This window comes from Falco cherrug, chromosome 4 (assembly GCF_023634085.1).
Source record: "Falco cherrug isolate bFalChe1 chromosome 4, bFalChe1.pri, whole genome shotgun sequence".
NCBI lineage: Eukaryota > Metazoa > Chordata > Aves > Falconiformes > Falconidae > Falco > Falco cherrug.
Window position 1 is genome coordinate 71,982,900 of NC_073700.1, and position 14,330 is coordinate 71,997,229.

General features: G+C 37.8%; 1 protein-coding gene across 1 annotated transcript in view; it reads right to left on the reverse strand.

Moving 5' to 3' along the window:
* MALRD1 (MAM and LDL receptor class A domain containing 1) overlaps nucleotides 1–14,330 on the reverse strand; it is a 282,559-nt gene that overhangs the window by 139,874 nt on the left and 128,355 nt on the right. Inside the window, exon 26 of the mRNA XM_027800878.2 lies at nucleotides 1,108–1,353. Coding sequence (XP_027656679.2) covers nucleotides 1,108–1,353 — 246 coding nt within the window. The remainder of the gene's footprint in view (nucleotides 1–1,107; nucleotides 1,354–14,330) is intronic.

A 14,330-nucleotide genomic window follows, 5' to 3' on the forward strand; every position in this document is an offset into this window, starting at 1 on the left:
AAGACTATAGGGCAGCTCTTGAGTAAGAAATGGAGAATTCAACCTGTTTGATTACTCACCACAACAAAAACACTTGCAGATTATAGGGTAAATTCCCAGGTTTGAGAATGATTTCAGCAGCCATTTTATTCGTACGTGAAGTGTATTCAACAAATATATCATGGAGATACCTAAATCTATGTTCTAACAGAACTGGCTATTTTAAAAGCCAAATGAAAGACAGGGACACATTGATGGGCAATTCTCTTGTACTGCATCTTGCTTTGAGATCAGTGAAATGCAGCCAGGCTGGATTGTCTCAAAATTTTAAAACATATGAACACATAATCTGTGTGTTTATTTGTGTCAGTTTCGCCCTCAGTCACCTTGGCAAGCTTTCACTAGCCCCTGAGTTTCTACATGTCTTCAAGTAAGCTTTGGTTTTATTGGGTTTTGTCCTTCAGCAGTTCATATAAACTTTCAACAACTACTAAATACAACTCCCACGCCTTTGTGCAACTCTGCTGTGGAATATTTCAATTTAAGACCAGTTCTGAGCTCAGCTTCAGTTACATCTTTGCCTGAGCTATGGGACCTTCAAAGGCAGAGGATGAAGGCATGGAGTTTGTTAAGAAGAACTAGAACAGATAACTGGGTGCTTTGGCCAAAATAAACCAGGAGCTGCACTGCCACTAACAAAGGAGGTTTATTTAATTAAATTTATTTGTTTAAAATAACCTAAAATTAAACTATGAATAATCACTATGGGTAACTTTAAGCTTCATGGAAATTAGCTCAAGCTCTGGAGAAGCAGGAACCAGTGGATCCTAGCTGAGCTAACTCACCCTTACAAGCTGCAGCTAGATCAAATGCCTCTCTCCTGACAATTAACAAATAATCTTGCTTGACTCATACAGCAATACTGAAAGGAGAAACAACTGAGAATCAATTTTTCCTAACTTAAAGTCATTTTACAACAGTAATTAATATTTTGATATTGTTACACATCTAATTCATTATAAATGACATCCTGATTAGGCATGGTAGAACCCCCCTGCTGCCTGTGAAAGGAGGTATGAGAAGCTCCATGAAGACAATTCATATCTCGTTTATGAACTGACAACATACCAGTTCTATTTCCAAGCGTGTGGTCCCCAGGAGGTCTATGACTTTGAGGTGAGCTGACCCCTAGCACCCAGTTAAAACTGTCTGCCAGGGAATTTTGCCAGCCACATCTGCCATTCTCAAAGGTGCAGGAAGTTCCGCATTCACTCTCATCTGTATTATCCCCACAGTTGTCTTCAAAATCACAGCTTTGTTCTGGTCTGTAACACTTGCCATTCTGACATTGCCAATAGCCATGTGAGCAGGAGCCTGAAAAGAGAAGAATGGGGGTGTCCTGGTGAATCACACTGCCGTGCATCCCAGCAAGGTTACTGGAAGGTTACATCTCAGAGAGTTTGATATTTAGGAGGAGGAGGGTGGTCCAGAGCAGTTTTATTAAAAGCCTTTGGTTCCCCTGAAGTGCCAATCCATTATCAGTTTATTTCTTTTGTATTTTGTCAAGAGATTGCCTAAAGAAATGACTGTTTCCCTTGTAAAGCCTTTGAGGGCAAGTTCCAGCCAGGCATTCCTTCACTAACAAAGCTTTCTAGTCTGACTTAATTGCTGACATTCTCTTTTCATGTGGTGTAGGATTAAACCATTTCATTTTAGCTCCAAATTTGAGCTTTGTTTGCAGCCCCAATTTGGAAGAAAAAGCTTCTTCTATTTTAACTACAGAGGTTTGCCTTTTAATGGATTTTCTTTTTGTTTTGTTTTTTTTTTGTTTTTTAGGTGAGTTCAGTGGGTTGATGCTGTCTTTTTTGTGCACTATTCCTGGCATTATTAAGGGATAATTCTAATATTATTCAGCCTAAAAATTGTAGGACTCCTTTCACAGGATCCATTTCCAAGCTTCATGTTTTCATTTCAGATCGGTTTCTGCAGGGGTCTAGATAAAAAGCAGCCCCTTCAGTACATTCTCTACTGAGGAAGGGAGACTCAAAATTCTGAAACGGACCTTCCCTGTTTCTTTCATCAATTCTGCTCTGCCAGAAATAAATGCACAAGCGTATTTTATCTAAAAATAGGAGTGACACTATATTAGCTTATCAGACATAAAATTAACATATGTACATGTATGAAAGTTGCACAAGTATGGGAAGAATTTGAGTTAATTGATACTGAAAATACTAAATACTAAAATACTAAAACTGTATTTCCATTACCACTACCTCAATTTAAAGAAGGACCTGACGGATCTAAATGAAATTCACATAGGCTGGATTTTATTAAGGGGTCAGAATAACTGCTTTATTAACAAAAAGAAAGTAAGAGATGAGGTATTCAGTTGGTGCACTGGCAGCCTCCACCCCTAGGACTTTTTTTTTGCCAGACTCTAAATTACAAATGTCCCAAACTAAGTGAAAAAGCATTGCCACACACCTTTGATGTAGGCTTTAGGTAAAGTGAAAACAAGCCTTGAATCACCAGATACTAGCTAGAGCAAACAAGCATTAACCCCTCTTTTTGAAGTAAAAAATCTTCCTAACACATAGTTATTAAAAATAAGTAAATAAATGAAAATAAATATTGGAATATAGAAATAGCTAGAAAGTCTTCCAGGGAAATTATTCATTTTTAATTCCTGATTTATTAATGACAGAAAAGCATGTGTCATGTTTACTCTAGATGACCATGTATGATTTGGCTTTAAACAGCTGCTCAGAGAAAGGAGTTAAAAGTCCTGAACTGAAAGAAGCAAGTCAGAATAGAAGTCTGATGATGACTCAGAAAGTCAGGAACATCAGGCTGAAGTTAAGTTTAACTTAAAATTATTTGACAAATTAAGGAAATCTCTAGATCAAAACCTGGTTAGTGTTATACAGGAAGTTAAATTACATATTAATAGTAGTACGTTTTGTTTTTTTAAATCAAAATGCAGTTGCAGACCTTAATTTGCCTATATACTTATGAGAATTTAGAACAGATAAACGAAATGTTTATCCATCCCTATAGTAGCTACAAAACAGACATGAAAATCTCAAATTTCTGCATTATATTCCAATCTTCTTGAAGCTGGTCCTTTAAATATCTTTGCTTATTGTAAATAAATTACGTATGACAATTATGCTGATAAAGATAAATAATATCACAGAATCACAGGATGCTCAGGGTAGGAAGGGACCTCCAGAGGTCATCTAGTCCAGCCCTCTGGTAAGGCAGGTTCACCTAGAGCAGGTTGCAAAGGATCACATCCAGGCGAGTTTGCAAAGTCCCCAGAGAAGGAGACTCCACAACCTCTCTGGGCAGCCTGTTCCAGTGCTGTCACCCTCAAAGGCAAGAAGTTCTTCCTCACATTCAGGTGGAACTCCCTGTGCTGCAGTTTGTGCCCATTGCCCCTTGTCCTGTCACTGGACACCACTGAAAAGAGCCTGGCCCCAGCCTCTTGACACCTGCCCTTAAGATACTTGTATGCATTGATAAGGTCCCCTCCCAGTCTTCTCTTCTCCAGGCTGAACAGGCCCAGCTCTCTCAGCCTTTCCTCGTTAGGGACATGCTCCAGTCCCCTCATCATCTTCACAGACCTCGGCTAGACCCTCTCCAGAGGTTCCCTGTCTCTCGTCAACTGGGGAGCTCAGAACTGGACACAATACTGCAGATGTGGCCTCACCAGAGCAGAGGAGGGGATCACCTCCCTCGACCTGCTGGCCATGTTGCCCCTAATGCTCCCCAGGGTACCACTGGTCTTCTTGGCCACATGGGCACACTGCTGGCTGACGGGCACCTTGGTGTCCAGCAGGGCTGCCAGGCCCTTCCCCGCAGAGCTGCCTTCCAGCAGGCCAGCCCCAGCCTGCGCTGGTGCGTGGGGTTACTGCTCCCCACGTGCAGGACCCTACACCTGCCCTTGTTGAACTTCAGGAGGTTCCTCTCTGCCCAGCTCTCTGGCCTGCCCAGGTCTCGCTGAACGGCAGCCCAGCCTCCTGGTGCATCAGCCACTCCTCCCAGCTTTGTAACATCAGCGACCTTCCAAGGGTACACGCAGAAAATTGCAAAAATACTATTGTATGTGGGATTACACTATTTACTACTTTAGTCATAAGCATTTAGCAGTTAATTCTCATAATTCAAACTTGTTTCTTTTTCAGTTCCTACTTTATATCAGCATTGCTTTAAATTCACCAGCAAGTTAACTCATGTTTCAGAATGACAGCAAAAATACTGATGATAAGGATATTCCAAAATTTGTTAAACTTGTGCTTCTTAAACTTATTATATGTAATGGTATTATCATTTATGTTTTCCAAACTTAAATCCAATCAAATCAATGTCATAGTTTACAGTTCTCAGAAATATCAGCATAACACATCAGTAGGCCTGAAAGGCTAGATCTACTTTAAAAGATTTTCAAGAGATTTTATTTACATTCACATAGCTAGAAGTATACCTGTTCCTAAATCAAAGCTAGAGTTCCTGTAGAATCATAATCTGATATAGAGGCCAGAGTAATTAATCAGCAGGCTAAGAGTTTGACATCCCAGGGATAGGTGCTCTCTAAATAATTTAGATCTCTGAGTTTTTCCCTGCAACAATTACTCCATTATCATTCTTGCTCTGAGTTGATATTATTTTATGACTGAATTGTAAGTATCCTTAAAAAAAAATAATTGTTAACAAGAATATCTTTCCTCTAATATTTCACTAGTATAACCCAAGGACACAGAGTAAAGTGTTTTCATCACAGTTGATGATGCATAGAAATAATGACTTGTCAGCACAGGAATGTGAAAAATGCACCTAATTTCAAAAGCAAAGCTTTGGAAATCACAAAGATTTTTAAAGACTTTCAGAAGTTGAAGTGCTGGAAAAAAAAAGAAGACAACTTAAAAAATACTACACATTATCAGCTCTTTGTAAACAGCCTGTTTCTTCTAGGATTGAGTGCAAACCATTGAATTTTTGGTTTTGCAAGACTCTCAAGTACCTTGACATACTGATCTGCGTTCTGAGCAACTGAAAGTCTAAAAATAACAGCTGCAGTTCATTTGCAAAGGGACTTTGAGAAGAAACCCTTAACCCAAGTTTCTCCCATGACAAAGAGCTGATGAAGGCTTCTCCAACAACAAAAACTTCCTCAGCTGACTTCTTATCTTGTCCATTCCCACACACAAACACAAGAGAAGTCCTTTCCAGTAATCAGATCCACTGGTATTAATATTCACATCCAGTAATACTAAGAATCAAAAACATAAACAGCAAGGTATCATTGCTCAATGTAATTGTCTCTATCCATGACTGAAGCATCTTCTTGGTTCTGTTTGCTGGTCCTTTATTGTTTCTCATTAGAAAAGGATGGTTATTTACCAGTAACTCAATACACTTTAAGACTTACCCAATCTGTGAAACATTCAGTGTGCCCTAACATTGTGCTTTGCTGTATTTAAGATTAACAGAAATCCTGAAGGGTAAGAGGAGCCAAAGACAAGAAGGGTGCTCAGTGGCTCTTCATAGTTTATTTGATATACTACGGGCAGGGCAGGGGAACTCTAAAAACACTATTATAAAGAATACAAGCTTCACTTTCAAGTGCTTAGGTGCATGTGAATGTGCATTAACTCAAAAGAAATAAAAAAGCAGGTTGTGACTGAAGAGAGTCTTACTAGGTCTTTTTAACTCCTCCACTATTACAGTACTGATATACTAATACTGTCAGTATTTTAAATAGTGCATACTTTCCCATGTTGTTTGAGTAATTCTACACCTATTTAGTCTATAAAACATGCTAGCAGGTCAGTTTAAAAGGAAATTCCCAGTTAATCTCTTCAGATGGGAAATCCCCATGGTGAATAAGAGACCCAGGCCTGGATTCATTGACTGGTACTCCTACTATTGTAATAGCATTGACTGTTTTGTTCCTTGCCAGAAAACCAGAACAAGATACATGTATAATGATTATTACTGTGTTAATCTGATGGTTTAAGTCTCCAACATAAAGAAATGGACAGACAAGGAAATCTGCTGTAACAGTACGTATGGATAATGGTAACAGGGATCTATTAGTTCTTACCCACAATCTTCCCCTTCCAAAGCCAAGTTGAAATTTATAACTTATCTTCTTCAGGGTGGACAAAGAAATACTAAGACAAAAAGGAATCCACATCTAGTTTTTAAGCAAAGCTTTTTCAGAAACAATTGTATACATCATATGCATCTACTACAGTGAGAAATATTGAATACTAACATGAAAAGCTTAACTCATTCACCTGAGTTTACTCCTAGTAAATAAAATGAAACAAAATTGTGGTTTGCCATGTTCCAGCTCAAACAAATTAAATCTAAATATCTAGTGCCTGAATTCCTTAGCAAAGATACAGAATGAAGAAATGTTCCTTAGATATAAAATCTACAATCCTAAAAATATGTTAAAAAAAAAATATTTTTTTGTTGTCACTCTTATTACTAGTATGCATTTTTAGGTCAAGAGGTTTAAACTCAGTCTTGCATCTCCAGCTTTCTCCACCGCATATAACCTCTGTGCCATGTGATAATAACTTGGTGCAGCAGATCAGAAAGGAAGCCAATCAAGCTGCCTTCTTAAGGTGCCCAGGCTTGATTCCAAATTGTATTGTGACCTTTCGAAGCACCATTCAACAGCTCACCTAAAACACGTTGTATAACTGTACACTGACACTTTGCTTGAGCAGCCAAATGTTACAGTGCTTTTATCAAGGCCTGAACTGATGCGTAACTGATGACATCTCTACCTTAGAGCCCAAAGTGGTTTAGTTGTGACCTCTAGTGTAACATTCCAGTCATTATCTAATTGTCTGAAGGGTGGAAGAAGGTATGGCATTTGCATTTTCTGGTGCCTAGTGCAGACTTTGGTCAGTGGTTTTGCTGCCTGTGTTTCTGATGGGAAAAAAATCTGCCCATTAAATCTAAAAGATGGCTTGAAGTGAAGCAGAAACCCATAAATCAGAGCAGTTTAAGGATGAAAAATGGGGTGCACAAACTCTGAATAGCTGAGGTAATTCAGAAGGGAATTTCTATAGGGGACAACCAAAGGAAAGCTGGGTAGACAGTGAAGTAAAAGCATCTGATGATGGTGTAACGTGGGCTGAAGATCTTCACTGGCTACACTGGAGTATGTGCATCTTTCACATTCTCCACTACACCTCAAGTTGTTGCCCAGAGCATATAGTGGAAGGTGGAGCTGCACTGCAGTGATAAATCCCCTTTGTACAACTTGCCAGAGATGCCAGACTATGCTCAGTAAATGTGACAGGTGAAAAATGCTTCCCTCAAATCCTGCTCAAAGCCTGACCAACCAGCTCTCATTCACAGGCACAGCCCTGACTCTAAGACCAGAGGGCAGGACACTGCCCTGGTCAGATCTAATGCAGGTGAGAGAAGACAGTGGACATGGAAGCCCAGAAGTTCATGAAGAACCAGAAGCTGATTCCACAGCTGAAAGTATAAACCAGAATACTTTTAGAAACCCCTGCTCAGGCAAACAAAGGCATGAAAAACCAAATGGCTTAAGCAGTAAAAGTACAAAATGGTCACTGAGTAATTGTAATTATATGTCATCAAGACCCCAGATGTCTCTTCCAGGAATTGGCATAATGGTTTCAAATTGTCATAAGCCTGTTCAGTATTCAAAAGGGGAAATAATGAAAGATGTATATCTATTATCAGTTGGGGATCTCTACTATTTATTAATGTCAATCTATTCCCTTAAATCAGTTTTAATATTCAACAATAAAGATGCAAATTACAAAGGAAGCTGCTCTGGAATATTCTTAGTTATGTACAGATGCAATGAAAGTGAAACAGGTGCAAGAAACATAATTTGTGCAGAATTTCTATAAACAATTACAGCGTTTAAACTCTTTAACAATATCTGAGTAAGAGTCAGGTGTAAGAGAAACTACAAAAGTCCAAAATGGATTAAATTGAATCTCATGACCACTCTGAATCCTTCACCTCTCACTGCTCAGAAGAAGGAAGTTTCAAGATGACTGTATTTATGATATGATATTACAAAACTTTCTATCTATATTAGTTAGAATGCTGCAGTGAGCTGAAAAGGACACGATGATTAAAAGATTTTATTGATGTCTTGAACAGCCTTCCACACTCCTTTGAGCCTTCACTGGAAAGGTCAACAGGAAAATGAAAAATGACTTATGCTTGATGGCAGAAAGAGATAGCAACAAACTCTTTAATTACTCAGTATCTCAAAGAAACATCACTTCTAATATGGTCAGCTTTTCCCTTTCCTCTGTGTTACCATCATGTTTGTTCTCAGACAGTGAAAGAGAAAGATGAAAAATACACCTATAAATTCAGCATAAGTGATTTGAGGTGAGATTCTGAAGGTAACAACAATTACTTTTGGAACCTGTATGCTTTAAGATCTTGTAACGTGATTAAGTAGTTCTGTTCCTTGTTTTTCTCTAGACGGTATGAACGACTAAGACAAAAGCATTTTTTATTGATTATCCTCATTTAACGTTAGTCCAATCCAACACAATCATTTATTCCACAAAGCAGTAATAGCTTTTGTACCTCAATTCAGTACGCGTTCACGTTTAGCAGCCCTCTGAGATAAGCAAGTAGTAGCACACAAGCTTAGCAAGTGACCGAACAAGGAAACTGGAAAAAAGTTTATGGTTGGAAAGAGAGCTCTGATGAAATTGTTTTATCCCACTTCATGGGAACCTGGGTTTTAAAAGAAATTGCTCAAATCATGGAGTCTAGTTCACTTTTATGAAAGGCAACAACCTCAAGCAGTTCCTCTGCCTTCAATATAATCTATAACTTTCTCCACTGCTGTTACCAAAAGGCTTTTTTTTGGTTTGTTTGTTTTCAGATAATGAACCATTTTGGCATCTAGTCTAAATTTATTCATGACCATTTCAGATGCACTGATTTGTGTGCAGGCTCTGCCACTCAGCTCTCCTTAGCTCAGAAAAAGAAGGTAAGGGAAACACAGGAGAAAGTACAGCAGATCTGAAACCCAAACACCGAAGCTACTCAAAAACCTCCTATTTACCTGGCCTAAATCTTCATCTGGAAGTCCAAGAGAAGCTGAATACTTTCTTATACCAATCTTCTTTCAAAGCTTAGCCAAATAACACTAGACAACTTCAAAATACAGAAGAATAATTTTATATTTATGGCTGTGGCAAAATCATGAGAAAGATTTTTCCTGTTGCATTTCTGCTTTGTGAGACAAACTAGGTCTCACAAATTTGAAGCTGGGCATCCAAATTCAAATTTTAAAAATCTAAAATACATCTCTGAGTCTTTCCAAGTTCACAAATCAGTAGATCATGTTTTGTATGCACTAGAATACTGGCCTGTCTAACCAAGCTCTCAGATTAACAATTTCAGCTCCTAGAACTTTTTATTTCCACTAATAGGGTGAATCTCTCAAAACTCAAGAGTCTCAATCCTAGGTTATTCTTCATGGACAGAAGGAAAGACTTGTAATAATTCTGCATTATAGCAGCCTTACTACTTTAGTTTCGTGACTGGAATAACTTTTTGACCAATGTATAACATCTACTTGGTGGTCATCTTTTTGGGTATTTACATTTGGATGTATCTGTACATCTCCTAAAAGTCACTACACAGAATCACATAAGCATCCTTCACAGAAATTGATTCCAAAAGTAGTAAGTTGTAGGGTGTGTATGAAACCATCTCTGTCCCTGCCTGGCACAACAGAGCAGATATAGCTCTACTACAGAAAGGATCTATTCCTCTTTGCAGAAAGAGAGAGGCAGGATTTTCAATTAAAATAGTATTTATCGAGGGTTTGTTATGCTATTGCAAAGAAGTTAAGCATAACAATGAAGTTTCTTGGATAGTGAATCTTTATTTGCTGCACCAGCTACTCTTTATTCCTGATCAGTAAACAAAGTAACTTGTTATCTATCATCCTAATCATGTTTTCTATGTCCCATAACACATTTGTGTTAAGAATTATGAATAAGAGATAAGTATGCTTAAAAGCTTATCATCAAAATCATGCCTGAGTTTATCACCATGGTATAATTATAACTTGCTATTGATACTGTCACTTGAAAGGGGACCGGTGTGACTGTTATACATTTTCTCATTAGGGAAATACTTTCTTTATCACAGTATAAAACCAACGTTTCAGCTTCCAGTTTCACTTGTTCCTATATCTAGTTAGCTATTACATACTTAGCACGGAAGTATGTTATTAGAATTCTTCATAAAACTAGGATTACCCTTACAAAAAAAAAAAATACACTGACAATCTGAGTCTCATTCACTGAAATTGGTATCAATTTTCTCCTGATGCAATACCTTGTTTTACCACATCATCTCCAAATTCACTGCATACAGTAGGTTGTTTTTTGTAGAAAATAATTTGTCAAGTCAGTTTTCATCATGCTAATAAAAGAATTGTTGATGTCACATCTTTAAATTCTTATGCATTCTCTATCAGGTTACACAAAATGCTCCAGATAATACTCAACAAAATATGTGCTCATAAACTATACTGTTCTACACATGTATGCACACATTCAACTAGTGAAAAGATCTGGAATAAAAAACCAAACCAAACTAAACAAACAAACAATAAACCAGCAGAATTTGAGCAGCAGAATTATGGAAGCTACTTCATCTGTTTGGAAAACAATTCAAGTTTTTCTTGCAACCCCATATAGTTACCAACAGCTCTGTAAAAACAAGATGATAAAAAGAAAACTGGAGAATATCATATCCTACACAACTGCAAAAGCATCTGTTAGAATACAGATATTTGGGTAACTTAATTCAGCCTTATAAAATTACATTTGGTACAAATACTAATTCAGAAACCTTTCTGTCAAACAAGGCACATTCTAGTCTTAGACAAAATATGTAAATGATGTTTACATATGCTCAAGCTGAGCTGTAATAGCATCAAAGTAAAGATGTCATATATAAAACTTTATGCAGCCAATTCATAAATACTTTTATCAAGATAAAAATCTTGTACTAAGTGTCTGTAAAACATGGCAGTGCTGAGTAAAACACACAGAAAATTAGTCTATCTTAGTTCAATTACACCAAAGCCCTTTAAAAAAGAAGTAAACACAGACTAAACGAGAAAGTCTATGTGAAGGCCTTCTCCCGTAACAGCTATGAATTATTTCTATCCTCTTAATTTCTAGTATTTTGGAGGCAATATTCTGACCTTTTAAATTTTTCTCTGAAGCTGATCTGGTATCAGCCATCATCTACAACCTCTGCTGTGAAACCTTTGCACAGTAATACTGAAGGCATCAGTTTCCATAGTATTACCTGTCACAGACCATTCAGTGTGAGTCCAGTGTCTTAAATTGAAATCAGTGTCTCCTTAAAGCCTCAGTCTTGAATACCTGCAGTATCTAGGTGTGCAACAATTTTAATGCATTTCCATGTGCAAAAATGCCAATGACCTGGTCTGAGTAGACAACAGAAAGAGTGGCTAAGGGCCTGAGCTGACACCTTGCAAAAGTAGGTGAAAGAAGCATGAGGATTCCAAAAAGATTTAGAATAGAACAGAAAGATCTAATGGAGACAAAATCTCACCTCTGTGAGGTGCGTGTGCAAGGGAAATGTTAATAGAGGCACCAAGAGTAGCAGGTTGCAGCCACTGAACGTGACCAGGAGACATCACAGGGCAAGGACACAATGCACTGCCATCCCACATCAACTGCATAGTCTACAGTTAAACAAGCATGTGTCCCATCCTGTAGATGAGATACTGCACCAGTATGATGAAAGATACCCCATATCTTCTAGCACTCTGAGGCTGTCAACCTAACTGCTCATAACTTGGCCATCACTTCTGCTTAAACTAGCAGTAAGGCAACTCAAAAAACATTTTTAAAGCAAATCTAAACCAGCCTAGGAAAAGAAAGAGACTTGTAAGAGATGATGAAAAAAATAAACCAAAACAAAAACTATGGCAAAAAGAGTTCTGAAATAAAAGTTAGGTGGCATTCAGCTGACAAAAGGACATATACTTTTATCTTTACATTTAGGCAACCTAAGTGTCTAAACTGTCATTAAAACTGATCAAGATCTGGTTGGTAGTACCGTTGGACTGCAAAGAATGATCATGCTAAAATAGAAATTTAGAGGTTTTGGGGGCATTCTTCAAAATGTGTAAGACATCATTCTTTGTCACCAGCTGCTACCCTTGAAGGGCTTACACTTTCCTTACATCCTGTTATATACCTGTCAGCACTGTGGCCATTTCTTAAACTCCCTACTGCATCATAAACACAACAGATGCCTGTGCAATTCGATTGTGTCCAGTGTCTGGGCAGCAAAAGAGCAATATAGTACACCTACTATAATTGGAATTTAGGTACCTGACACACCTTTAGCACACCTAGATGTACAAGGCACCGATTTGAGTCTTTAACTTGGAGCTGAATCCTACTCTAAATATTTCAGGTCTTAGATTAAGTCAGATAAAAATTGGACATACTTTAAGTAAAGATTCATTATGCATGTTAAGATGGTTTTATTTATCACTCCTTCCCCCCACCCAACTTTATTTTTTACTTAGATACCTAAAAATGCAGCACAGAAATATTAAGGGCTTTCCTTGCATATAAAAGTGTTTACTAAAACAGAAAGGTGGAGGAAAGAATCTTTACTTTCTGCAGTCCACCCATACATTCCCTCTCCTGTCTAGCTAAAGAGGAAAATCTGCTGGTTTTTCCCCCCATGCTCAGTGATGGCCATGCAGTCTCTGTTAATAACCTCCCATCATTTTTTCTTCAGGACAACTTCTGTGATTATTGGTGACACAACCTTTTCTTGTATTCTGGGTAGCTAGAAGACAGATCAAAAAAGCACTTTTTAAAAATTTTTATTTCTTCAATTTCTTCTCCTTGTGTGATGCACATGAAGTGATCTAACTTCTGAGCATAAACCAAGTGTGGTCCTTCCACGCTCAAGAATGCTTTACATATTTTGACGGTTAACAGTCCTTTCACCATTTATTTATTAACTTTATTTATCCTACCACTAAACAGCTTATGAGGCACATCTTGTGACAGTTAGGTATCTTGTGAAAGCTACAATATCATTCTACTTGGGAGGCATATTCTGTTGAAAAGTTTGAGAACAAAATCAAACAGAATGAAAATGAAGCTGTGCAGTGAATTGCCTCAAATCTTCCTTGATATAAAGCACAATATATAAACTGAGCTTTCAAATAAAATTTGCAAATATCCTATGCAAAATATTTTTTTTCTTTGTCTAATGTATATCACATTGAAAATATAAACACTGTAACTAGGAAAGTAAAATACAGTCCAAAGTGACTATTGCTAAGTATGTGCTGAAAGGCTACTTCAAGTTCAGCTTGTTTCCTGCAGTTAGAGAGGAAGCAGCACACATGTGCCTGCAGTCTGAACCACACATGGACATTTTGTTCCAAGGTGTCTAGACAATTCAAATGCCCAGCAAAGTTGTACTGCACTAAAGGTAAAATGGGACTAGATACTGTGAAATATAACTTTTTTTTTCAGATCACTTTTGCTGTTGCAAGACTTAATAGTAAAAACACTTGATATTTCTAAGAATATCCTGTACTGTAGCATTATTTCTCTACCTTTAGATGTGTGAGAAAAAGTAACAATTAAACTCCATTAAGAGTAATTTGTTAGGTCACTCTCAGAATGCAAAGCAGGGTTAGAGCTTTCACACACTCAGTTTAACCAGGCAGAGGCAGGCTCCATGTATGGGGTACATAACACATAGGGAAATAAATGTCTGAGCTAATAACATCAGTATCACTGATGGTCCTAGGAAGGCTTAGATTTGGTAAATGTCCTCTCACTTAGTTGTTCTACTAAGGAGAAAATAAAACAGCAGGGCTCTTGAACAGGGTTCTTCTTTATAAATATAGTATCAGAAATTCATCTTGCACTTGTAGGAACATTTTGCCTTTGGTTAGAAAAGTTATTCCCATACCCCAGCTACCCATTGCCAAAAGGTATCACCATTTCATGCGACTGAATGTAGATAAAAATACCTGCCCTCACCTGCTGCTCAGAGACTCATTTCAAACTGCCAGTACTGAAAATTCATTTCTCCTGTCCCGATACTTCTTTGAACTTCTGCTCTCAGACATACTTCTTAGCAGCTAGTCTGTGGAGACCCAAGAGCTAAGGCAAATTTTGGAGATGTTAAACTGTTTTGCAAAACAGAAAAACAGTGCTGACAGTGCCCTACCTCCAAGGACCTTCGGTGATATTAATCATGTTCTGTTGTCCAGCTTC